Source organism: Anopheles nili, chromosome 2 (assembly GCF_943737925.1).
Source record: "Anopheles nili chromosome 2, idAnoNiliSN_F5_01, whole genome shotgun sequence".
NCBI classification, from domain to species: Eukaryota; Metazoa; Arthropoda; class Insecta; order Diptera; family Culicidae; genus Anopheles; species Anopheles nili.
Genome location: NC_071291.1, coordinates 67,208,763 through 67,233,462, shown reverse-complemented (window position 1 = coordinate 67,233,462; position 24,700 = coordinate 67,208,763). Strand labels below are relative to the sequence as shown.

Here is a 24,700-nt window from a genome sequence, read left to right as displayed (position 1 = left end):
TGTTAGTCTATCGTATAAATTGTCAACATCAGTATTTGCAAACGATTGAAATTTCATGATCCCAATTATTTGAAAGCTCCAAAAGTCATTACAAACATAAACATTTTATTGCTGACTGTTACTTATTGATTGTTTTTTCAAATCCTCCCTCATTCCAGCGCCAGCTAATGGAGGCCTATATACGGCAAAAGCGGGCAGCACCAGGTATGGTGCAGGCAAGCGATCTCCAGCTTGTCCGACCAATGTCAGGCGTCAATCGGAACGGTCGCGAAGTGCACGCGTACGACGGCCCGATGCAGTTCATGATGTCACCGAGCAATCCGGACCAAATCATGCCCACCTCTCCAGTCGGTCCTGTGCCATCGGCGACTGGTCCTAACATCACCACGACCTCACTCACGATGACCCCAACGTCGCCCTATAGCGATTGTAAGTACTCACAACTGAAAAGTTCATCACACACAAACTGTGGGGTTGAATCATGGCATCAACTCGGTTGTTGAGGAGGAGTCTTTCGCAACGTTGAACGTCCTGTCTTGAACACAAACACAGGTTTCGAACCCGCCAACAAACACGTTTTTGTTAATGCTTTTTGCTTGCGGTCAAATAACCGTTCGAAAGGATTATTTTTGCTCGTGTATAAATAGATATATTTTCTTTATGCATGATTTACTACTCTTCATTACAGAAGGGCAAATGTTCTTATGAGTTAATTATAAATTATTTTATCTTTTCAATCAATAGCAAGTTTTATTTACTAGTAAATTGTTCACTGATAAATTGCTGATAAGATAGCGAGAAAAGAATCCTTTTGGCAATTGTATCCATTATATCAATCCCTTTCCTCATTTCACCACTCACAGCAACGACGGAAAAACTGACACCATCATCGCAGGACAGCGAGGACGAAGAGAGCACACCGGTCGACATTCTGCCCCTCTCCACGTCCACCAAATCCCCAACGGGCCGTGATGGAAACACGATCCTGTACGAGCGCCCAACAGCGGACCAGCTGTTGTCGCACTCGGCACCGATTTCACCAGCGCTCAACAACAACAACAACCACCACCACATGAACAGCGGCAGCGGTAACCTGAAATCGAGCGAAGACTCCGGAACACCCCCGAACGGTGGCAGCGGAGGACCGCCCGACACGGAGGGTGACGTTATCGGACCGATCGAGCAGTGGGTCACGCAACCGGCCGCCCAGGGCGTGCTGTACAAGTGCCGGATCACGCGTGACCGCAAAGGCATGGACCGGGGCCTGTTTCCCATCTACTATCTGCACCTCGAGCGGGACTACGGCAAGAAGGTGTTCTGTCTCGCCGGTACGTCGCCAAATCGTCCCACTGGGGGCATAGTTGAGGCAGTGTGGCTATGAAAATTGCGCTTTAGGACCCACGGATGTGTACGAAAAGGAGGAAATATCTTCCGATGATAAGGGTGTGATTGTTAGTAAATCGCAATTTGCCTACATTACGTTGTGCTTTCGAAAATGAATGCTTCATAAGGCGTATAATTTTCATATGTGCAATCCGGAAGAGACTCCCAAAGGAAACATTTTGATAAGGCAGCAGGATTGAGTTAATATCAGTTCAAAGAAAAACATCATAAGGCATTCATCAATATGCTGCCTGTGCTGTTCATTCGCATAATAACGGTTTCCACCATAAACCACTCACGATCAGTGTCTTATGTTGCCCTCACTGCTGTCATTCGCATGCTTATCCGTATGGCGAATGGACCCGCATGCTAATAAAATAAGTTGATAAACCATATTGATCGAAATGTTTCCTCCCCTTTTTCAGGTCGCAAGCGGAAGAAGAGCAAAACGTCGAACTACATCATCAGCTGCGATCCGACCGACCTCTCCCGGCAAGCGGACGGTTTCGTGGGGAAGCTGCGCTCGAACGTTTTCGGAACGACGTTCTTCGTGTACGATAGTGGCACCAAGAACGATGCGGCAGCGCCTCGACTCGATCTGGCCGTCGTAATCTATGTAAGAACAGCTCTCTAGCTACGTTCGGTCATTTATCATTAGTTTTTAGAAAATAACAAGAAAACACTCCTATCCTAGCACTATCCTAGCCGTGCCGTACGTGTCGGGGTAGTGACAAGTGTATCAGATGATAGTGATATTACAGCTCCAATGATACGGAATTTAATGCTAGTTTTTGCTTTTGTTTTTACTCCGGATAGGATACGAACATATTGGGCTTTAAAGGACCTCGCAACATGACGGTTCTGCTGCCTGGAATGACGGAGGATGACCAGCGGGTGCAGATATGCTCGGTTGATAGCCAACAGGGCCTGCTAGATTGCTGGAAATCGAAGGTGAGAATTACTCATTTTAATTGTAGATACTTGGATGCTATATCATGAATGTTATCGGATTCAGCTACCCTACGAGGATGCGAAATATGTTGATATTTGATTCGAATAATGCAGTAAAATGTTAGAACAACTGAAAATTAACAATAAATTAAAGCTGCTGAGATGCTTTCATACATGTTTCACATGTTTTCAACTGGTGGATCAATCCTTGTTAGGTTAATGGTGCTTGAGGAATTGTTATGTTGAAAGTGCTCAGGCATACGTTATGTGTCGAGTCAACTTCAATTAGCTGTGAAAGTATATAAAAAGCGAAATACCCTTATGTTCAATTATGCATGTTGTTTTGCCACCTGCGACGACGCACACATACACGCTCGCCCTTTCGCCCTTGGGTGGCATGTTTTCAGCGATTGATGCTGAACCGACGTGCGAAGCTAGGACGATAATTATATTATGCCGGAGCTTCGGTTTCAGTGGGGATTTTTTTGTTATGCCGCTACTGCTGCTGTCTGCATTACGTGTGCTTTCTGCCGTTGTCGGTTAACTTCTAACAAGCATGTCGAAAAACTTTACCCGTTGGTGGCACGGGATTCTGTGCCAGTGTTCGGACTGGGATCAAGCGGATGCAGCCTTTTCTCTTCTTCGTTGCGTCAGTTGAATCGCAGCCGGTGAGTGCCTGGCGTTGTCAGTTTTATCGCGCGATTATCGGCGATGAACCCGGGAACGGATGGAACGAGCCTGCGGTGACGAACCGCGTGGAGCCTGTAACCAACCTGTAAGCTACTGCACGGGAATCGATAGCCCGGTCCGGGTGGCTAACGACGATATAAATCATAAGCCCGGCTTAGGACGGTTGGGAATGGGGATAAATATAGCCAACCTCGCGCCATCGTAGGGAATGAATGGTGGGAAAACGTTCGATCGGTTCTGAGCGAACACAATGGGGGCACGGAACTTTTAAAGTGAGATGAAAGTGTAATAATTTCTCGCCGGTAACGTCACGGCCAGAGATGAAATGGTGACTCGTACGAAGGGAAATGTGATATAAATTGAATATAAATCTCATCAAGTTGGATATCTCTAAAGGATTATTTGTCCTGCACAAATAAAAAACTCAGCACATGAATGGGTGGAGCCGAGCCTTCACCGGATAGTGACCATAAATTTGCGCAGAATTGCCACTTGGGGCGTGCAGTTGAAATTTTTCCTTTCAACATTCGCACTTGTACAACGCGAACTGAAGTGTGGAGTAACGGGTATTAGTTATTAATTCAGCAGGTGCGAATAAGATTGGTTTGATTTAATAGCAGCAATAAAATTCCTTTTTACATTTTATGCCGATTGGCCCGTCACGGACCTGCTACGGGATCGATCGATTCAAAAAGGAATATGGGTAGTACCTTTTTATTTCGTGACTGTCCATCTTACCAATTGATAAAATTATCCGGCATTTACAGATTAGTATAAGTCTAAAAAAGATATTTAAATATATTAATGTTTGGCTTCTTGCAGTTTTCAAAACACCATAAAATAAATATATAGCATGAATGGTATAAAACAATATTCATAAAATAATTGATAACATGCTTGCAATATTCACAAATATTGCTAAATTACTTGGATATTTTTTTCGCTACACAGCAAGCTTAGAAAAATAATAAATGAATTCGGAACGAAACAGTATACAAACAAACCTGCACTAAAAAAGGCAATATTTATTAACCGTTTGATTAGTTTCATATCAGTTTGTTTAATTTCGTTTCGAAGGCCGCAATATTTCTTCACTCTCTCCATGGCACCCATTACGTCCATTTGCCTACGGCAGGTCGACGTGTGTTAATTTTGATCGATAATACACCATTGCTAGCTGCTGACCTGCTGTACGACCCGTACCCACGTCATGGAAAAGGGAAGCCAAGGTTTGATCCTAATTCTGAACTGCCGTGCCGCCTCCTAGCCACGCTAATGACTTCTAGCAGTAGAAGCCCCTGGAGCGACCTCTGCCAAGGATGTCTGCCGCAAGCGTGCCGCTAATAGTACCTTTGCAACCTTTCTCCCAGTTGACGTGTAGGCCTTGCTTGAGGGAAACTCGACCGGTCAGCTACTAGGGCCACCTTTTTTTAGTGGTCAAGCTGCCGTTTATTTGCTAAGCTACAAAACAAACAAAAAACTTCAAAGCTCCGTCTATTACCGGTTGCCACACGCGGCTCTTATCGATTGTGCCGCCCAGTTTAACTTATTTTCGCCCCACTCTCTCTCGTTCTCGGCCTTTTCCCACCACTAGAACATGGACAATGTCGTTGAACTGCACAACAAGACGCCGATCTGGAACGACGAAACGCAATCGTATGTGCTGAATTTTCACGGCCGCGTCACGCAAGCGTCGGTGAAGAACTTCCAGCTGGTGCACGATTCCGACCCGGAGTACATCGTCATGCAGTTTGGCCGGACGGCGGACGACATCTTCACGATGGACTTTCGGTATCCGCTGTGTGCGTTCCAAGCGTTCGCCATCGCCTTGTCCAGCTTCGACGGCAAGCTGGCCTGCGAGTAGTAACGGTGGCTGGTACGCGTCACGCCGAAGCACCATACTGCCAGGATGGGTTCGAGCACCCACAACATAACCCGACCGGCGTTTGCGGTACGCCTAGAACAGGAATTGAGTATCCAGCCACCAAGAGGACGATAGGCGGGTGGCTAGAACTAACTGTGGTGGATGGCGCTAGAATTAAGACCGGTAGAGGATAGTGTTATTTATTGGGTAGGGATTATACATAATATGTGCGGGGAAATGGAACGGATAGGAAAGCAAAAAAAATACACATTATCGTGAGAAAATCGAAGCTGCAAAAGACAAGTTAGTTTTGAATGCACGCCGATACCGATTCCACTTGAACGACAATATTGTAAGGATTTTATTTATTGGAAAGGAACGTATTTTATTTTAAAATACGGTGACAGGAAGGAAATGCAAGCTGCGGGACAGGCGTTTGCCTTTTTTAAAATGACGCGGTGTGGATTGGGTTTGGCCTAAACGGTAAAGAATTTAACAATTCTAAACGTTTTATGTAAAATATATTAGCATCGGCTAAATTCGCGGAACGAGGAGAAGACTAGAAGCGAGTATTTTGTGCATAAGCTTTTTAGCGAAGCTAAAATAAACCATATTATCGCAGAACAATATACATGTACTCGATGTGGTGTTCCAAATTGAAGAGTTCGGCTCTGCGACAGAAGCCAGAAAAGAACTTTCGTTTTAACGTCGTCTAAATGGTTCTTATTGGAGCAACGCTACATTTGTAGGATTGAAAAAATCGTACAGTAGATATAAAGGCTTGAGAAAAAAAAGCATACGATAAAAAAATATAATACAAAACAATGGTAAATGGTTGTGTCATAATCAAAATAAAACTGAAACATTCATTACAACAGCATGAGCTCAGATAAGAGGACAAAACGTTAAACTAGCAAACACACAAAACCAGTTAGCATATATGAAGCGATACGCTGAGCGAAACTGTTAATAGTTTACAGTTGATATGATTAAACATTTTTGGTAAATATAAGATTTTTGATTCTACCGTTTTCGGGCAACGTGAAACGGAAATGAAGAAAGGAAAGTTGTAGAAACGACCAGAACGACTACGAACCGAAATGTCTCCCAAGGCTATCTAAAAAGAGACATCAGATTCACCGTAGATTGAATAAGCTTATAGATCCCCATGCAGTACGTTATTACGCACAAACCACTGGAGGAAGAGGATACGTTGTGGAGTTTGAAAACATACTCTAAACAGTTCAGTTATGATGGATTGAAGTGTAGGCGGAACTGTAATTTTATTTCTTCGAAGCTTCCTTGATTCGCTGCAAGATAAGACTATTCTAGCCTATGGAAACACCACATGCGACAGTTTTTGAGAAACAATTCCAGTTACTGATGAGGACGTGTTCGAATGATGAGATCGGTTAAAAATATCTAAGCGACGGGGATCATGTTGCTTTTACTAAGGAAGAGAGAAATATGTCAACATTTTGCTGAATTGATGAAACAAAAGAGCCCAAGAGCTCTTTTCTTTGCCTTATTATAGAGTAGCTTCTACGCAAATGAGCGTTTCATCTGCGTCTCCTTCAAACGGATTCTCGTTAACTTGCTGCAAAAGATAGGATTTAAAAATGGAAACGAGCGAACATAACGGACGGATTATAGCTACAGATTAAATTTTAAAATATTATTCACATTTTCTAAATGAAAAAAAATGCCTTCGCTCATGATTAATGATTTCGATCGATTCCTGTCTTGATAATCGGTCAGTTGATAATGATTTTATTTGTTTGTACGTGTTACTTTAGCTATTGTGGTAAATAGTTTTAATCGAAAAGAAATGTTTTAGGAGTGTGAGAAATGTGTTCAAATTATGAGATTTCTGCTCAAAAGCATTGGCACGTTTGTTTATAAGATTATTTAAAGTGTGTTACCGGCACCGATAAAGAAAGTGTTAAATTATTGTACTTAAACGCTCTTATATATTTTATCGGTACTTCAAATTAAACAACTGACGCTCGAAGCATTGAACATTTACGTTTAATAGCTTTAAACACAGCGTTATGATTAGCTTACACCATGTTGCATAGATTTCAGACAAGATACGATTTACATAACCGTTAATCGATTTTATCAACCGATACTGAAGAGAAAAGGATACGAAATATTGAAAGGACCGAATAAATGAAATAGTGCTACATAATGCTGCAGCTTACGCGTTTGTAATGGGAAAGTAGGAACATAACTCAACAAATCATAAGTTAACAACTCTAGTCAGAAATATGTAGAAAATTTAACAAAAGAAACAAATCGTAAAGCAGGCTGCAATGAGAGCTGCACATGAGAATGAATCGTTAGCGCTTGCGCGTATCGGCCCAACAAACGGCCATTCGAAGTAGAAGCGTACCAATTTGTAGGAGATAGATACAAATAATAGGAAAATCGAACGAATCAAATCAACATGCATTTTACGTTGGATAGGTGGCATCATTGCTGTTTGCTCTTTGGTTCGTTTGAGATCGCTACTACGTGTATAGGATAGTTTAGTTACATTGATTTAAGCGCAATGATTATTCAGAAGAGGGTTACTTTTTTTGGTAGCTAAAATGAATCAACATAACGACACCGATGAGAGAGCGAAAGGAACTATGCTGTAATAAAGACTCAGTCAAATCGGCGGATGTGAAGAAAAACTGTATTACAAAAGAAGGTCGAAAATATGCCATAGTTTACATTTACTTTCAGTGGTATGCCGTACCCGTAGGTTCAATCTAACGTAGACCTATGTTGAGCCTTAGGGCGCTGCCGGAGAGCCTCGTATTCGGTACGATACCGAAGCAGAATCTCTTCGCATTGTGATCGCAGTTCATCCCTGGACGCCATGAGACCATTCTCGCGCCCTTGACGCTGTTCATCATCATAAAACTCGTGCAGTACCAGCGGTTCCAGCCTCCCAATAGCGTTCTCGGCAATCGACGCTCGAAGCTCGTTCCGGGTCGATTCTTCGATCGATGATTGTAGCTGCCCATGTAGCAACCGATTCTGAGTGGCAAGCTGTCTGCGAGTGCCATTCTCACCCCCTGGCAGTCCAGCATCGAGGGCTGGCTTAAGTTCGGCGGAAATGCGCCTCCGTAACTGGTCGTTCTCCGTACGCAGCTGTGAGACGGTCTTGGACAACCGCTCCACTTCCGCCATGCTACTCGTTTGGCTCACCGACCCCGTCGGCGTTTTCGAGGGTTTGTTGCGGATAGATATGGCACGATCGGCGTAACGCAGTGTGCTGATCGTCTCCTCGATGTTATAGTCCGCTGGGGACACGCAAGCCAGCATGAGCGTGATCGAGTTACCGCCGAGTGAATTCTGCAGAAGCCGGGTTAGCTTCGAATCGCGGTACGATACGAACGGGGGACGTACCAATTTCGCTGGTGAAATTCCACTGGATGAGGCCAACGCAGAGATGACGTTCCCGAGCGCCAAAAGACCTTTGTTAATTTGAATAGTTTCCCGCAACCGATCGCCACTGGCACGTGACTTCTTCGCACGCTCGGACCCGGCCAGGTCGACAAAATGTAGCTTCGACAACATGACGTGTTCGCCTCCTTCGGCGCCGACTCGACGCCGTGACCGGATGATCACGGTGAAAATGGTGTGGCTTCGGTTAGACTCCTTGTTCATGCTGGTTGGGGCCGTTGCACGGCAGTTAGCGCCATGCATCAGCCAACGGAACGTTTCCTCGGCACTCGAGACGGAGAGCTCCGTCAGTCCGGGCACGATGACTCCCTCGGCATCCTCTCGAATACCTAGCAACCGCTCATACCGATTTCGATGTGACAACAGATCGTACACGTGTTCCTGGTACAATTCCATGAAAGAACAAAACACACGATAGCTGGGACTGCCGGCTTCTCCCGCGTTCACCGCTTCAAAGATGTCTAGCAGAGCTCGGGGCAGGATGCCGCTCTTGTTCGTAAGTCGCCCGTCGAACGATGTGCCAATGGTGTACGTTTTGCCTGACCCAGTCTGTCCATACGCCAAGATGGACACGTTGAAGCCTTCGAGTAGTTTCAGGACGATTCCTCGTACGGACCGCTCGTACACTTCCTGCTGCGACACCGATGGCCCGAACACCTCAGTGAAGGTGAAATCCTCTGCACCTCGTGCCACTATTCGTGGTTCAGCGGGATTTGGTTGCACGATCACGTTGTGATAGCCGCCCGATATTTCCTGGGACGACAACGGCCTAATGCGTACAGCTACCTGTACGGTATCCGGCACGGAACCGGAATACATTTGCGTCCGGCCGGTGTGGAATGCTGTTAGAACTATTTTTCAGACTCGAAAAGGGGGCTTATTTTTAGGCCAACACCGCGGTGTTGTTTTTCTCAAACTTAAACTATTTCCGGGCCGAAACACTACTCACGATGGTATGAACACACATTTGATTTCGATATTCACTGGCTAGTTTGGGATGGTCGTCGGGTTTTTTTACAGACTGTCGGGTAAAGTAAATATCAGCTGCCTATTAAGAGGCTTGCTGCGTTCGTTAATCGCAAAAACCGGCTGTGAATGTCGGTGCTAGAAACGAAAAAAAGTACGTTCTGCGATGGAAATTGGGATTGCGTTGTGATTCAAATGCCACGTGCAAACACTGAACACGTGCGATTCATAACCTCTAGTATGAATAATTGTGCACAGATAAAAAAGAAGGAAAATCACTATATAGTTGTTGCATTGAATACCCTTTCAATGAAAATATACTTCAAATGGCATATGCTTAAAAATTTTATCATTCTTTTGAACCATATTCGAATTTTATAAATTCAAATAACTAATTATCGATTGTGTATATTGTTTATCGACTATATAACAGAACCATTTTTCTTTACACAAATTGAATTGAAATTATAACATAAACATCAAACTATTAAAACAAAACAAATCTAATAAATCACAGCTTTATAACAGTTATAATTTTGTTCTCAATGCTTGTAATTCTTAAAATACAAGTAATAATTAACGACACGTGTTTTGACGGCTTGCAACATTTGAAAAAGTGACATTTAGCGCAGTGAAGCATATGGTTTGTTTGTTACCTGCTTTGTAAACTGCGCGAAACGCATGTTTTGCATATGATTTTATGAAATTAACATTCAAATAAGTTATCTACTATAATATTAGAGCAACGTGATAAGTAGAGGAGTGTTTAATTTGCTGCCATCACATGTGATATATCACAACGTTATGAAATTTGTACACTGAATCAGTTCCTCGCGGCTGAATTGTTCTGTGATGTTTCGAAGGGTCGTTGTCGGCATTTCTGGTGGCGTAGATAGTGCTGTATCTGCGTATCTTCTAAAGAAACAAGGTAAGTGGTGAAACATTGTGTTTTAATAGAGATCATCATCAACGTATGCTGCTATCGTCAAGCATAAAACATGCTAATTCTTTACCGTAATGTACAGGTTTCGAAGTATGTGGTGCTTTCATGAAAAATTGGGACCTCATCGACGAATCCGGTTACTGTTCCGGTGAGCAGGATTGGGATGACGCTCAGCGGTTGTGTCGAAAGCTGAATATACCGTTAGAACAGATAAACTTTGTTAAGGACTACTGGGTAGAAGTGTTTGGGTAAATGAAGAGATAAGTCACAACTTCAGGTAACGAGACTAACACCATAATTTTTATCTTTTTAGAAATTTTCTGAAGGATTATGACGCAGGAATTACACCAAACCCAGACATACTCTGCAACAGGCACATAAAATTCAATCGATTTTTTCATTACGCCCGCGATCGCTTGAATGCTGACGCTATTGCAACCGGTCATTATGCAAGAACTAATTTTGGGCCATTTCTGGAGGATTATAGCGAAAAAGAAAGTACGATAACATATCTTAACGAAAGGCTAGCATGATAATGTTTTGTTTTTATAATTTACAGAAGTTCGCCTATTCATGGCACCGGATCCTATTAAGGATCAAACATTCTTCCTCTCCCAAATTACTGCTGACGCGCTTCGACGTACGATGTTCCCGATTGGTTCCCTAACCAAACCACAAGTCAAGCAGATAGCCACCGAAGTGGGACTGGAATCGTTCGCGCGAAAAAAGGAAAGCATGGGGATCTGCTTCGTGGGAAAGCGATCCTTCCAGCAGTTCATCGGCGAGTACATAGAACCAAAGCCGGGACCTTTCATAGACGCTGACAGTGGGCGAGAGGTAGGACGGCATGCCGGCATACACCACTGGACCGTTGGACAGAAGTGCAAAATTGGTGGCTGTTTGCAGCCCTACTACGTGCTGCGTAAACATCCCGATACGAACATTATCGACGTGGTATCTGGACATGATCATCCGCTGCTTTACACCGATATGGTGTACGCCGAGCACCCAGTTTGGATTAATGTTCCACCAGGATTGAAAGAAGGCTCCGTGGTACGGTGTGAGTTTCGCTTCCAACACACGAAACCACTGGTAGGCTGTAGCATATTTGAATCGATCTCAAAGAGTGATCAATCACTTAAGAAGCTTTTTGTTAAGCTCGATAAACCTCTGAGAGCCATCACGCCCGGACAATATGCTGTATTTTATCGAAATGAAGAGTGTTTCGGAAGTGCGCGAATATTACAACCGGGCCCATCTGTAGCTTATAGTTCTAAAGGTTTGTACCAATACGAGGCAAGTGCATCAAATGTTATATTATGATAACTACATGCGTTATCTATTGAAAAAAGTATGAATGCTTTAAATACTAATAGTTACCATTATAATTATTCACTTTTAAAGTGATGACAAAGATATAGTTAAATAACAACTTTATGCAACATCTTTTCACATCTTTAGGATATTGAAGAAAGGAATTTTGGAATAATCAACATATATACAACGTGGTGTGGATTCAGGTAATTGATATATTTTCCTAATTAAAAACTTATGCTAGAACTGTTTTTTGTTACATCTACTGGACCGGTAATAATTTACTTTAGTTGTCACTGTTTCCTTCAGCACTTTTGACACGGTTATAAATTCAAGGCGCACACAGCATTTAATTTGCTAGATTAATTACAGTTCCAATTAACTCCCTATTTCAAACGGTTCGTATTCCTATTTAAGCCGTCGTCAAAGTAGAATATCGATGTCGTAGTGAATAAAATTGAGTCCCCCATAAAAGATTCACTGCCATCTACAATCTCAGGGCGCCGGACGAACTTAGGAAGTTCAAAATAAGCAGGAAGCCTGATGAATTGAAATATGTCTTAAAGCTAAACATTCACTATACTTCATTGTCGTCTGCCAAAAAAAAAAATCGATACAAGATATATTAACAATCGTAAACAAAGACAATTCGACAAAAGTGAGCCCATTTTAATGTTAGATTGAGTTTGGAACATGGCCTAACTATCAGCTTAACATGACGGTGAGTGCATCAAGAAATTTCGTACAATCCGATTGCTGGATCTGTATAACGGCTGTTTCGAAGAAATCTTGTGAAAATACGGCACCACTTCGATTTCCCGCCTCTTCAAAGGCTTTGGCGAAGAAATGTCGACTATCTTCGCAAACGGGGGCCACGCCGGCAAGCAAGGAGATCCCTCGCGGCAGATCAATAGGTGAGACCACAATGAGCGGCAGTTCTTGTGCTCTGCGATTTCTCGAAACAGCCACGTGTGCGCGTAACAAGAAGCGCGCCAAGAGTAACAAACCGTAGGGGCAGCTGAAGAAAGGTACTTCGTCCTGCAGTACGAGATACAAAAAGGGTCCAGCAGATCGAATCTGATGTAGCTCCAGTGAGCTTTGGACTTGTTTAAAAATAGTCATCAGTAGCGTTTTGCACAGCTCTATTCCATCGTCGAGGATCGGTTTTTTATTACGCGATAGGGCGTCCATCGACTGGAGAAAACACGCCTCTGGTAGGCGATCCTGACGGACAGATTCTAGGGTAGCCATCATCGAATAGACGTAATCAGCAGCGGAGTATCTATTCCGATAGCCGTACTGTAACATAAACGAGCCGTATGTAACGTCAGCCATATTGTACTTTTCAGCGAATTTTTCAACCTTCTCGTAGAATTCTTTCCGAAGCACGAGATCCATTGCATTGAAGGTTTGCTTTGCCTGGACCAATGGCAGTCCCATATCGACTAACAGTTCATTCATTTGCTTCTCACCCTTGTACGTCCACAGCTTTAACCGGCAAGCGGGATAGTAAGAATAGCGAAGCGAATCTAGCACGCTCCAATGTCGAAATAAGGCCAGCTGAAGATCGCTTTCGAAAACAATTTTGACCGACGTCTGGATGGCCTGGTCGCTGGCCTTGTTTGTAAGCCGCGAAACGTGCGATTGGATCTTTTCAATAAGCAGCGTGTACGATGAGCTCTCCACCTTGCCCAGCAGTTTTTGCTCCGTCACACCTACGATCGCCCACCAGAGTAGATCGATAGAGTCTTTGGACAAGCGCCAGGCTAGTTCGAAGATTCCGAGCGCAGAACTAGGGCCATAATAGGCGTACTGTGCATATTCAAACATGAGTGTTAACCGCCGTTCCTGCCAGGCTTTTCGCTCACGGCGACGCAACAGGCGCTGTTCGATACGCTGGATACGATCTTTATTTCTTCCGTCAGGAGCTGTTTCGTCATCGCTATCGCTTCCGGCAACATCCTCCTCGTCGCCACTTTCGTCATCGGAGTCTTGAAAAATGTCCTCAAAGGCAGGTATATTTTCATTTTTGTTCATTTCTCCCAGAATGCGAACCTACGGATGGTACCGAGCAAGTTATTTGTAGCATTTCAGACCAATAGATAACAAACGATTAGTATTTTCAACTTACCTGCCCATCGCTATACACATTACACACATCATAGGGTCGATGGGAATCACAGATGAAGAAGACGACATCCTGTTCCGGTTGAAGCACGTCCACGATGTCGATACAACCGCCGCAATTTACCATTAGGACATACCTCACATCTCCCCTGTGTTCGTTGAATGCCCGTTTCATGGCCGACAGGCCCATGACCGGCACAACCGAGTAGAGCACATTATCGCAACGGAACAATGTTTGCAGTATCTTGCTGGCGCAGATCGCATCGAGATCATAGTTGACCAGCACTAGAATGCGTTTTCCGGCGAGCTGCTGATAGAAGTCCTTTCGCAGATCAGCGATAAACATGGCTGTGGTGAGTTTCCAAAATCGTCAGTTACAGAAAATACCAGCATGCGGATTGCTAGACAGGCAGATTAGCATACAATCCACACTCGATCGGAACCACGCACGTTCTATGATCGAATTGAGGTTCTGCTTAGAACGGCAAACATAACGTACATAAACACCAACAGTCAGGGATGAATCTTATAAAATACTTCCAAGAACGCTAAATTCACAAGCTTGATGTATATTGTTTTAGTAATTAATCTACTCCCTAATGCCGTAGTCTTAAAACGTACGCACTAATGAAAACTGGTGAGGGAAACGATGCGGTAGTTATGCTTCTTCACAACATATCGTTTACGCGCCGAAAACATAAATCCATATGAAGCAAACCATCTGTCAAACATCGAGGTTGCATCTTTTCAGATTATACGTCTGTTATTTCAAGGATTGCGTTTTAATCACGATATTCTATTGCAATGCGGTTATATTCCCGAGTAGTTTAAATGTAGTTATTATTCCAACTTAAATTGTTAAGGGTATTCCGTCCTCTTTGAAATATATTTTAATCACCTGTCCTAGACCTGCAAGCGTCAAACCATCCGTTGACGTTTGCTCTACTAATTGAAAAACGTAAACAACATGAACGTCAGCATTCACAGTCAGCTAGACAAGGTTTTTCTTTAATATACGTCACGTCGTTCGCCCGCGTTCCGTGTCCGTGGCACCACCGTTCAGCATTTCCTTCGGTTATCACGGTCGGTTAGTCGTTTCGCGTTTATTTTTCTGCTATTCATAATCAAGTGGAATATCTTGAGCGTTCGATGCGGCACCCGCAATTGGAGAACGATAAACGCGACGTATATCAGTGATTTCCACCTCCGGTGGCAGCTCTGCTCAAAAGCCCTTCCAGAGGGTACATTTTACAACTAGAACTACTAGCGCTCAGTTCGATCGGATCCTTCCCCATTCTACAAGTTGTCGTGCCTCCTTCGTAGGCCTTTGGTTGAGAGTACAGTTTAACTGATATAGACATCTATTCCATTGAATCCATCAGTAATAGGTGCCCGGAATCGATCGCAGTGAAAAAGTTATCTAAAGTGAAGAAGAAAAACACACCACTTAGCAACGCATACTGTTCGTTGCTCCGTTCGTGTAGTGGAAGGTTTCGAGGAAGAAAATAGCTTTTCGTTTGCGTTTGCGTTTTCGTGTTTGCGAAAACCAGCAGCAACAGAATGTCCGGCAAGAATATGATGAATAAATTTGTAATACGGAATATAGCGCACCGCCTGGTGAACTTCACGTACTGGTGCATGTTCTACCTGATGCTTCTATGCATGCTGGATACGGCTGGCATAGGAGCGGACAAGATGCCCCAAGAGGACATTTCGGTCGTGACCGAGATCGATGAGGTATGCGCCATAGATTTATTGTATTTACGCATGTTCGTCCCTTGCTAACAATCTATCTCGCCCTTACAGCTGTCACCAAATGGAAGCAGCGGAGCACCGACCGAAGGCAAAGGGCTGCTCTCGACCGACATAGGGTTTGTGCACGCGTTCATTGCGTCATTTATGGTAATTATCGTATCGGAGCTTGGCGATAAGACGTTCTTCATTGCGGCCATCATGGCCATGAGGCATCCCCGATTGACGGTGTTCGCCGGTGCGATCACTGCCCTCGCGCTTATGACCGTCCTGTCGGTGATATTCGGTTATGCTGCAACGTACATACCCCGCATCTACACGTTCTACATCTCGACCGCGCTGTTCGTCCTGTTCGGGCTCAAAATGCTGTACGACGGGTATCGGATGTCAGCGACGGAAGCTGCTGAGGAGCTGGAGACGGTTCAATCAGATCTGAGAAAGCGCGAAGATGAGGTATGTCAATCGTACTATAACTCCGGTAGTTTAAGATCCCTGTAAAGATTATCGGTTCGGTTGATGGGCAAAATTCGATTTCGCGCCACACCATGCTCCCTTCACCTTTGAAGTAGTACCGATAAATTCCCCATGCCACAACTCATTCGTCTCATGTCCTCATTTAATTAGCTAGATGTGTGAAATGGCATAGGTTCCGTCCGGTTCGCATGCAACCCCCAATTTCTATGTTATGCTTCATGGATAGCATTTTTCTATGCTAGGCCTGACAAATTTTGCAAGGATTTTCTTTCCTCGTCACTGTGCATCAAGAGGTCTACGAACTTCCCCGGGTGTGCGGCATTGGCATCTCTTATCTCTCCGCCCGTCTGTCTGTTCGTTGTTTGATGATTTTATTATTCTTTTTTCTCATTTCGCTTCCGCTTTTGTGTCTTAATTCACTCTCAGTCAACCCTGACCTACAGCTCGATTAATGTACGTAGTACGGAGTATTTGCACACACACACGCACATTATTTACCTTTTCTCAGCTTACTTGAAACCTCCATCCCCTAGAAGAATATTGCTTCAAATTGTCGATTTTTTGTTGCTGTAAATTTACTTGTTTTGAAAATACGTTCCAGTTCATTTAATTCATTAGCCCGCGGGGATGATAACTTTGGTACGGGAAGTGTGCGGAACCACTTTAATCTTGTTACGTCTGGTTCCACGGGCTTGATTGTTTGGTTTTCGTTTGACACAAACCGATAACGGCAAAGATAATAGCATCCAAAATCATGCTTCCATATATAGCAGCACACGTGGTTAATAACTTCATTAAGATGCGATTTATAATTCTATAGGCATTGTTGTTTGTGGTCAGTTGGATAAAATTGTGTTCTTTAAAGTTTTATTTATGCTTGTCACATGTATTGCGGAGCACCTTACACTCATATAATTCATTTGGCGTTACACATATTGATTGTTGAATTAAACATGCGCATAGTAAACGCATTGGTACGTGTGGGTACGTGCCTGATTAACTTTCATAATCAAGAGGTACCGTGAGCAATCGATACGGACCTCTATTGAATCTTGTTGCCGTAGAAACGACAATCATGGCTTAATGGATTCACTTTATGTATGAGTAGGTTTTATTGTGGCGCCTGGAAATGGAGTGTCGCTCCTAATGTACTGTACCAAAGTGTAATAATACTGTCTGGACCGACTTTGATGTTGTACACCTATCAGCGCTTTGTTTCACGGCCGATTATAAATCGGTTTTATCAGTCACGTAGCCTTCAACGGGTGCGTTCCCAGATTCACTCGGTTGATAGCGAATCGTATCAGCAGCATTAATCATTTCAGCGAGACAGCGGTTGTTGATGAATCAATATGCTCCACCGAAACGAGTTTATGATAACTTTGTTGCTATAATTTTACAAACGGGGTTTCCTCGCGAAGCACAAGGTGCTTCTCTGTTGACGACATCATCGTGCATTGCTATCTGTCCTATCGTCTGTTGCTGCTGCTATTCAATGAAACAGTCACATACCGTTGCAAAGATTAGATATGAAGTCATATACGATACAGATTCATACCCGTAATTAAGAGAAAGAATTGTTTCATCTGGTTTTACGCGAGCAAGAACGGAGTTTTTTCAGAGGGTGTTCATTTAACTAATTACAACTTTCTGCTTTGCAAATAACTCATGGCTAGAGGCTTTCTGATTATCTACTTATCTGATTATTATCTAATATCTATTATCGTTCAATGTATATAGTTTTTTTTAAAAAGGATTTACGTTTTCGTTATAAGTTTTTTTTTTAATTTATTCAGGTATATTATTGCTATTTCACATTGCTTTTGTTTTTATTATTCTATAACATCAGAAAAACGCTTTCTTGGGAAACATAAGCTTCTTTAAATTTGTTTGGTGTGAGTTTGTTGTTTGAGTAAATACAGGACTAATAAACGGTCCCGTTACTGTTCGTTGAAAGGAAAATTATCCGTAGAAAACTAAATAGAGCCCTCACACAATAGCACCACTACCGTATGCCCTTGGAAAATGATGGCCACTAGACTTAATGAAATAATTTCCTGCCATATAAGTGCTCACCGCCATCAACTGTAATCTCAAGCGCCATGGATGTTATTTACATCTCACATGAATCATCTTACGACAGTACTATAGTAGTTCAAATGTTTACTTACGTTTGGAGACAGAGAAATAGAACAAAGAACAAATAATGCAGTGATGGACGATTGAATTATACCCTCGCTGTGCCAAATTTGATAACGTTATCATATGTGAGATAATGTTTCGGCTTCATTTAAGATGGAATATGCAACGATAAAGAAAAGCGAATGTGTCTTCGCGTTTATTTGCGTATGAAAATAAGAAATGCACCGGAATTTCGTTTGATCGTTCATTATATGAAACTGAAAGCTCGATGGTTCTATATTTTAATCTAATTTTGCTACACGGGCTAAAACGCATCCTCCGTTCATTTTTCATATCCTCGGCCACGTGCTCCCACTACTTGTTGCGATACTATTCCTTGAAAGGATAATTATCTGTCAAAACTAAGTCGTGAAAAAGTCAGGCAAATTTGGTTTATTTATGATCGCTTTAAAAAAATTGCACAATATTATATATTATATACTTATACACATGCAAAATCATGCAAATCCACATGCAGTATTTAGACTATCTGAGAAGCTAATGCCATGTAACAATATTTTATTTTAACTTAAGATTGTTATTTTATTTGCATCAAGCGCATTACCTTCTTTTCACCATTCTTGCCATTGCATCGGAACACTGTTGTACTACTTCTAGTTTAAAACCGTCCTTCGAGAACGATCTCAAACTTCCATCGTGTCACTTTTCTACCGTTCCTTCTCCACGCGTGTGTGTGTGTGTATGGTCACGTACCTGATAAAACCTATAATCTTCTTACTTTCGTGAATCTCCCGCATTCGTTCCTCTCCTTCCCCGATATCGTGGCTCGGCGATCACGTTGCCCTGGGGGACGACTTGCAGTTAGCGCGATCCATGAACGGAAGTCGCAAGGAAACGGTCGAGCTCGTCCCGCTCAGCGACGTCAAGGTCACGGACGGCAAAGGACAACAGCAACAGCAGCAGCGTGCGGTCACCATTTTGCCCCGCAGACACGGACCCACGGGTTCCATCCACTCGCTGGCCGATCAGGAAAAGTCTGCCGGCGCGGCTGGCGGATCGTTACGCCTGTCCGCGTCCGCTTCCCAGCTGACTTCCGACGACATTGGCCACCTGCCGGATGCTTCGGCCGCTCGCAACCAAACAGGAATCTCAACGGATGAATCTGTGAGTCGTGCTGAAGTTACCGATCCGAAATCCACGGGTACGAGTAGAACCGGACATACGGAACCGATGGAATCTTCCCGTAGCAGCACCATGCTTCTGCTGGACAGCGGTGGTGGAGGAGGTGAACAGAGGCAGCGTCTGCGACCGGCCGCCATCAGCCACCACCCCGAGGGTGATCCGGACAAAATGGTTAGCAAAAGCAAAATGAAGGGGCGATCGCGCGCCGCAAGCTTTTAGATTCGATCCGTTGCATCTTTCGCACCCTGTGGCACACGGGCGGGAGGGTCATCACAAAATTGCATCCAGTGCAGCCTTTTACACAAGACAAAAAACCACACCACACACTGAGAGAGATGGGAGAGTGAAAAAAAACACCCCAAAACCACCGCAGACAGAGACGGCGCCATCAAGGATCGAGTCGTTTTCTCGCCGCTGCTTTGTATCGTTTTTCCGCTCTCTTTTCATGGCTTTGTGTTGTTGTTTTTCTTTTTTGTTGTGTGTGTTCCGTTTTTCCAACCATTCTCGAAATTTACTCTTCTTTTCGTCTCCATTTCATCCATCTGACTTTTTTCTTTGTCGAGTTGCATTCCCGTGCTGGCGGCGTTCACATTTTATTTCGCATCACTTCTTTCCTCGCATGTTTTGTCTGCTTCTTTTGTTTTCAAAATTTTCCCTCCTCATTGGCGTGCGACAGTCTTGCTTGAGAGTGCTAAAATTGGGATAAATTTAGAGACACACTTCTTCGCATATAGCAATCCATTCTTCTTGGCCTTCGTGTTGCAAATATTAGAGCTTCGGGTGGCTTCACACGTTCGCTCTGACGCTCTGATATTGCATTCGTTTTCGTGTGGTTTTCTGTCGTTTCTAATTTACCGCTTTTTACGTTTTCATATTCTTTTCGTCATGCTGCAAAATGTTGTGTGGAGTGATATAAGCCTTCGTACGTTGAATCCCATATAGCTTCTCTGTCGTTTGTTCATGTCATGATCCTTGATCCCTTGGAGCTTGATTTTTTTTAGTATGTTTGCCCTGCATTTCATGCACGTATCCACTATCCTTGCTCTAGTAGAATGATTCGTTCGTCGCAGCCATTTCTTATGTATATTAGTTGCACGAAGACATTGCTTTGTAATAGTGCATTATAGCTTCAGCGTATTGTTCATTCAATTAAAAAACTAAAAGCTTGTGGTATTTGATGATCTTCATAATCCCAGCAAGAGTTCTTCTCGCTTAATCAAGGAAGAGAACCCATTGGCATTCGCAATGTATCCGCTAGCGTTATCCTTCCCACAATCCTTCCACATCGAAGGGCCTTGTGTGTTTGTGTTTCTTATATCCTTGCATTTCTGTTGCCTTCACGCATCCTGTCTCACCCCACGAACGAATTTTACACGTTTTTAGACATCCAGCCCATTTTTATGAATTGATAAAATTGCGAAACACAAACCCACCTATCAGGATAACAGTGGCTTTTTAATTTAGCACCATGACAAAAGCCCCTCTTTCTTAATGCGATCGAAGCACGTGAAGAACTCCCTCCCAAGATCCACCGATCGACTAATTTTCCGACCCATTTCTGTTCCCATTTTTTCCCACGCAGCTCGAACGGGAAACCAGTGCCGGTGGCAGTCTCATGGCGCAGGACGCTGAAGCGGGCAGTAGCAGTAGTAGCGGACGACGGGGGACATCCCGAGGGCGCAACAACACTGCATTCAAGCTGCTGCTGCGCATTTTCATGCAGGCGTTCACGATGACGTTCATGGCCGAGTGGGGTGACCGATCCCAGCTGACCACCGTGATCCTGAGCGCGCGCGAAAACGTCTACGGTGTGATAGCGGGTGGCGTCATTGGACACTCGATCTGTACCGGTTTGGCTGTGATCGGTGGGCGCATGATCGCTCAACGAATTTCCGTCCGCAGTGGTAAGGACACGGACCACTTCCGGGTGGCTTCATCTTCAAATCAAAGTTCAATTGTATTAATTTTCTTTTTTTCCCTTTTCCTCCTACAGTGACTCTCATTGGTGGTGTGGTGTTCCTGCTGTTTGCCCTAAGCGCATTGCTGTTCGGACCGGGTGAAGAAGAACCGGTGAAGGTGCCCATCCCTTAGGCGTCAGAGCACGCGCCAGTGCTCCTCTCATCCATCTCTCTCACCCACACTCTTCCTGTCGGCACGAAGAAGGCTTAGGGCAATTCAAAGCGCATCCGGCGACACCTGAAGAACCGGAATCGAAATCGAATCGAACCCCCCTCGCAAGGCAGGACAGGACGTTGGGCGCGTTGAGATTTGTGCTAGATATTATAGGCAAACGAAGAGTTCCAGTTTCGCAAAAAAAAACCACCCTTTTCCATCGTTCTGTTTTATTATGTAATGCAAGCATGGGCGTCGCTAATGCCGCGGAAATTCGCCCTAATCCAGGGAGCTAGGGACACACGCGGCACGTTTCTCACTCGCTTATGTTTGTACATCTGGTGGGGGCTCTTGGCGCCATATGTAAGATTGTAAAGTAACAAACAAACACTGAAACTAAACGTGTAACTTTGCCTTGTTTGATCGGATTCCACTGCCTGTTACCGGGATCCAATCGACCGATGTAGTTCAGGAAAGGTCGCACGCAGGATGATATATGTTTATGATGATTGGCAAGCAAAGATAATAAATCTATTGAATAAAAATGAATGTCTGTATATATATTTATGACTACATGGTGTTGCATTACTCGGAACCCACCGGATTTGGATATATTTTGTGTCATGGGATTATTGGATTGGGTATTTGAATTTTGTTGCAAACAATCTCCTAAAAGGTGCTTCTCTACTCTCCTTTCTTCCAACAATGTTCAAAATATAAAAGACTCCCTATTTAACTGAGTTTTTACGCATATGCACCTCCTGCGCTCAAGAGCAGTTCTAATTAACGTCCTCGAAAATGGGAAAAAAAGACCCAAATATAGGTTCAGATTGTACCGTTTAAGAAAGAAAATTCATTATTCACCCTAGTTAGCATCCCAAAGCCCTTTAAATGACACCCGTGCTCGTTTGTTTGATGTTTTTCACTCCCGACTCACGAAACCAAATTCTCCATAGGCCCAGAGCAGAAAGCGATTTCGCGTCTGCCCGAAGATTTTCGTCGTCGAAATTTTGCTGTCCAAAAACCAGCTAAACCAGCGAAAGTAACAGGCGAGCAGGAATCTCAGAGGATGATCAACTTTGCAGGTATTGCGCGCTCGCTTCCACGTATTTGCAAAATTATGCTTACTCCCTCTAGCGTTAATAATCCATATCGCCGCTCTTTCGGGCGCGTGATTGTTCGCATCCTATCTCTTTTGCTCTCGATCGCTTTGTTATTCTTAGCGCACTTTGGGATCTTAGTGGCCATAATAATCAAGGCAAATTTAATCGAACTAAAATTTGAAATTCCATATGTATGTTTCGTTTTGATCACAAAACAAAGATGATATATGCGATAAACTTCTGTGATATAAATCAATACTCTCCACAGCATTTAATGATTTTATTTTACGGTAACAAATAAAATTAGACCCCGTGTCCGTTTATCACGCATTGAGTACATAGTGCAGCGATGATCCATTGCTCTAATCGCGTCGCTTACCAGGCGTAGATTTGAGACCACAGCGCGCAATGATAGTACTTGAAGATTATGAAGCAAAGAGGCTGCATGCGTTCGGGCTTACCAGCGATGAGGCTATCTTGTTCCCTCATCGATCAGCTGTTTAGCGTAAGCGGTAGAACAAACGCATTTTTTTCGTTTGTGAACGACGGAAGAAACAACACAACACGCCTACTTTAAGAAAAGAGCCGCCTCCATGCTCGCTGCGTTCGTTTATTCTTCTTGAATACATTGTAAAAGAACATTTCACTTTTTCACGTATTTAAATGGAAGCAAAACGTGTTTTGTGATAGGATCTCGTTGTTTTTTTATCAGTTTTTTTTTTCAATTTCTTTCGTGTATTAACTTCCAGACCGCAAGTAAGCTTGTGAGCAAAAATACTGCACTCTGCTCCGTTTTGTCTTTTAGCCCTACTCATACATTCTCGAATACAAATCGCATACTGAACATGCCATCCATGAAATATCTGTAATGGACCTTCGATTTCTGAGCCTATCTTTTAAATTCTCGTACTCTGGTAGTTCCAGTTTGAATGACATAGTAATAAAAAAATGGGAATAATAATAATAATATATGTTTTTTATATAGATCATATAATATCTGTCTTTTTTATGTCTTTTTTCGTTCGTGTTCCTTTGCGTAGACAATGGACGAGAAACACAGAAAGGGAACGGTTCTCCGTCGATTTCACTGCGTTCAAAGTAATGTAACTTTAAACACTGCTATAAGGGTTTCCGAACGGCACGACAAGAATGTTTCGTTTACGACGTGAATGTGTGGTTTTCTTATCGTTTGTCTGCACTCGTATGCCACCGTACTCCGTACAAAGGTACTTAAGTGATAAACTTCATAAGAGAAATGCATAATGGATAGATGCTTAAACGTAAAAAAAATATCTCTCGTGGCATATGGTATAGTAGAAACCGACGAAACGGTGTATGTTGGAAAATGCATTCGTTCGAATATGTCCGCCCAGAAAGTAATCTTACACTGCCCATAACAAATATCCGGAATGTGTTGAACCAAGGCTCGATTTAGATGCATGTCTTTTCGTGTTCTTACTTACTAACGTTTGTCTCGTTCATCGCGGAAAAGTTATCTGCCTGAAGCTTTTGTGCAAAGTCTCTTTCGCTCTATAACTATTCCTTTTTCTATACACGTTACCCTTTTCTGTACTTGCGATCATCGCGTTTCCACCACTCTTAGTAACAGCAACAGAAAGCTTGCTAGAGAAGAAGAATGTTCCCAGAGTAGGGGGCAAGTAATACAAGTACCGCAAAGAATTAAGGGTAATCTAAAAAACAAATACTAAAAGTACATCACTTAAACACTACGCGCACGTCAGACAAAAGAATGCTTTTGTGTTTCAATAATTTAAGAAAAAAAACCTTTTGATTTAAGATGCCATTTTGTGCCCTGGATCGAAATCCACCAAACATAATGCTGTGTCTTTGTTGTTTACAGTGTGTGTAGTTTGAGATTGTCTCTCGGCAGAGATTGCCTAAACGCAAGAAAAACTATTACACCAAAGTTCGATCCTTGACATCTGCTCTGGAAAACCAACTACCACCAGTGAATCACGGTCGCGGTTCTCATTTTTCTCAGCATACGGATTTCCTCATACTGAGCATCAAAGAAAAAAAACTTCCGAGTAGGGAAGCAGATTGAAATTAGCATCGTACCGAAGGGTAGCCAAACGTGTAGTATTTTTTTTAACGGATAAGGAAAAATAAGCAATCTTCATGTATATATTATATAAAAATACTCCATATCTTTCATCTGTCTATCAACCGCATGCACGATTCTGATTTTATCTTAAGAACACTTAAGTAAGTATGAGC

General features: G+C 43.2%; 5 protein-coding genes across 5 annotated transcripts; 3 read left to right on the top strand and 2 right to left on the bottom strand.

The window, feature by feature from the left end:
• Positions 1-161: 161 nt before the first annotated feature.
• Positions 162-4,984, top strand: LOC128732021 (protein king tubby). The gene is made up of 5 exons (XM_053825180.1): positions 162-429; positions 864-1,328; positions 1,809-1,999; positions 2,200-2,334; positions 4,619-4,984. Exons 1-5 carry the CDS (start codon positions 168-170, stop codon positions 4,886-4,888), a joined length of 1,323 nt encoding a protein of 440 aa, XP_053681155.1. The 5' UTR covers positions 162-167; the 3' UTR covers positions 4,889-4,984.
• A 2,658-nt stretch (positions 4,985-7,642) lies between these two features.
• Positions 7,643-9,166, bottom strand: LOC128721079 (chromosome-associated kinesin KIF4-like). Its single transcript, XM_053814794.1, has one exon. The coding sequence runs from the start codon at positions 9,164-9,166 to the stop codon at positions 7,643-7,645; it is 1,524 nt and encodes a 507-aa protein (XP_053670769.1).
• Positions 9,167-10,165: 999 nt separating this feature from the next.
• On the top strand, positions 10,166-11,611 carry LOC128720415 (mitochondrial tRNA-specific 2-thiouridylase 1). The gene is made up of 4 exons (XM_053814084.1): positions 10,166-10,241; positions 10,339-10,504; positions 10,570-10,754; positions 10,816-11,611. The coding sequence occupies exons 1-4, from the start codon at positions 10,166-10,168 to the stop codon at positions 11,577-11,579; spliced, it is 1,191 nt and encodes a 396-aa protein (XP_053670059.1). The 3' UTR covers positions 11,580-11,611.
• Positions 11,612-12,275: 664 nt separating this feature from the next.
• On the bottom strand, positions 12,276-14,043 carry LOC128720819 (cell division control protein 45 homolog). Its single transcript, XM_053814516.1, has 2 exons — positions 13,702-14,043; positions 12,276-13,625 (listed from the first exon to the last, which is right to left on the bottom strand). The coding sequence occupies exons 1-2, from the start codon at positions 14,041-14,043 to the stop codon at positions 12,276-12,278; spliced, it is 1,692 nt and encodes a 563-aa protein (XP_053670491.1).
• A 729-nt stretch (positions 14,044-14,772) lies between these two features.
• Positions 14,773-21,867, top strand: LOC128728790 (uncharacterized). Its single transcript, XM_053822439.1, has 5 exons — positions 14,773-15,434; positions 15,504-15,902; positions 18,927-19,418; positions 20,830-21,151; positions 21,241-21,867. Exons 1-5 carry the CDS (start codon positions 15,258-15,260, stop codon positions 21,336-21,338), a joined length of 1,488 nt encoding a protein of 495 aa, XP_053678414.1. The 5' UTR covers positions 14,773-15,257; the 3' UTR covers positions 21,339-21,867.
• The last annotated feature ends 2,833 nt before the right edge of the window (positions 21,868-24,700 follow it).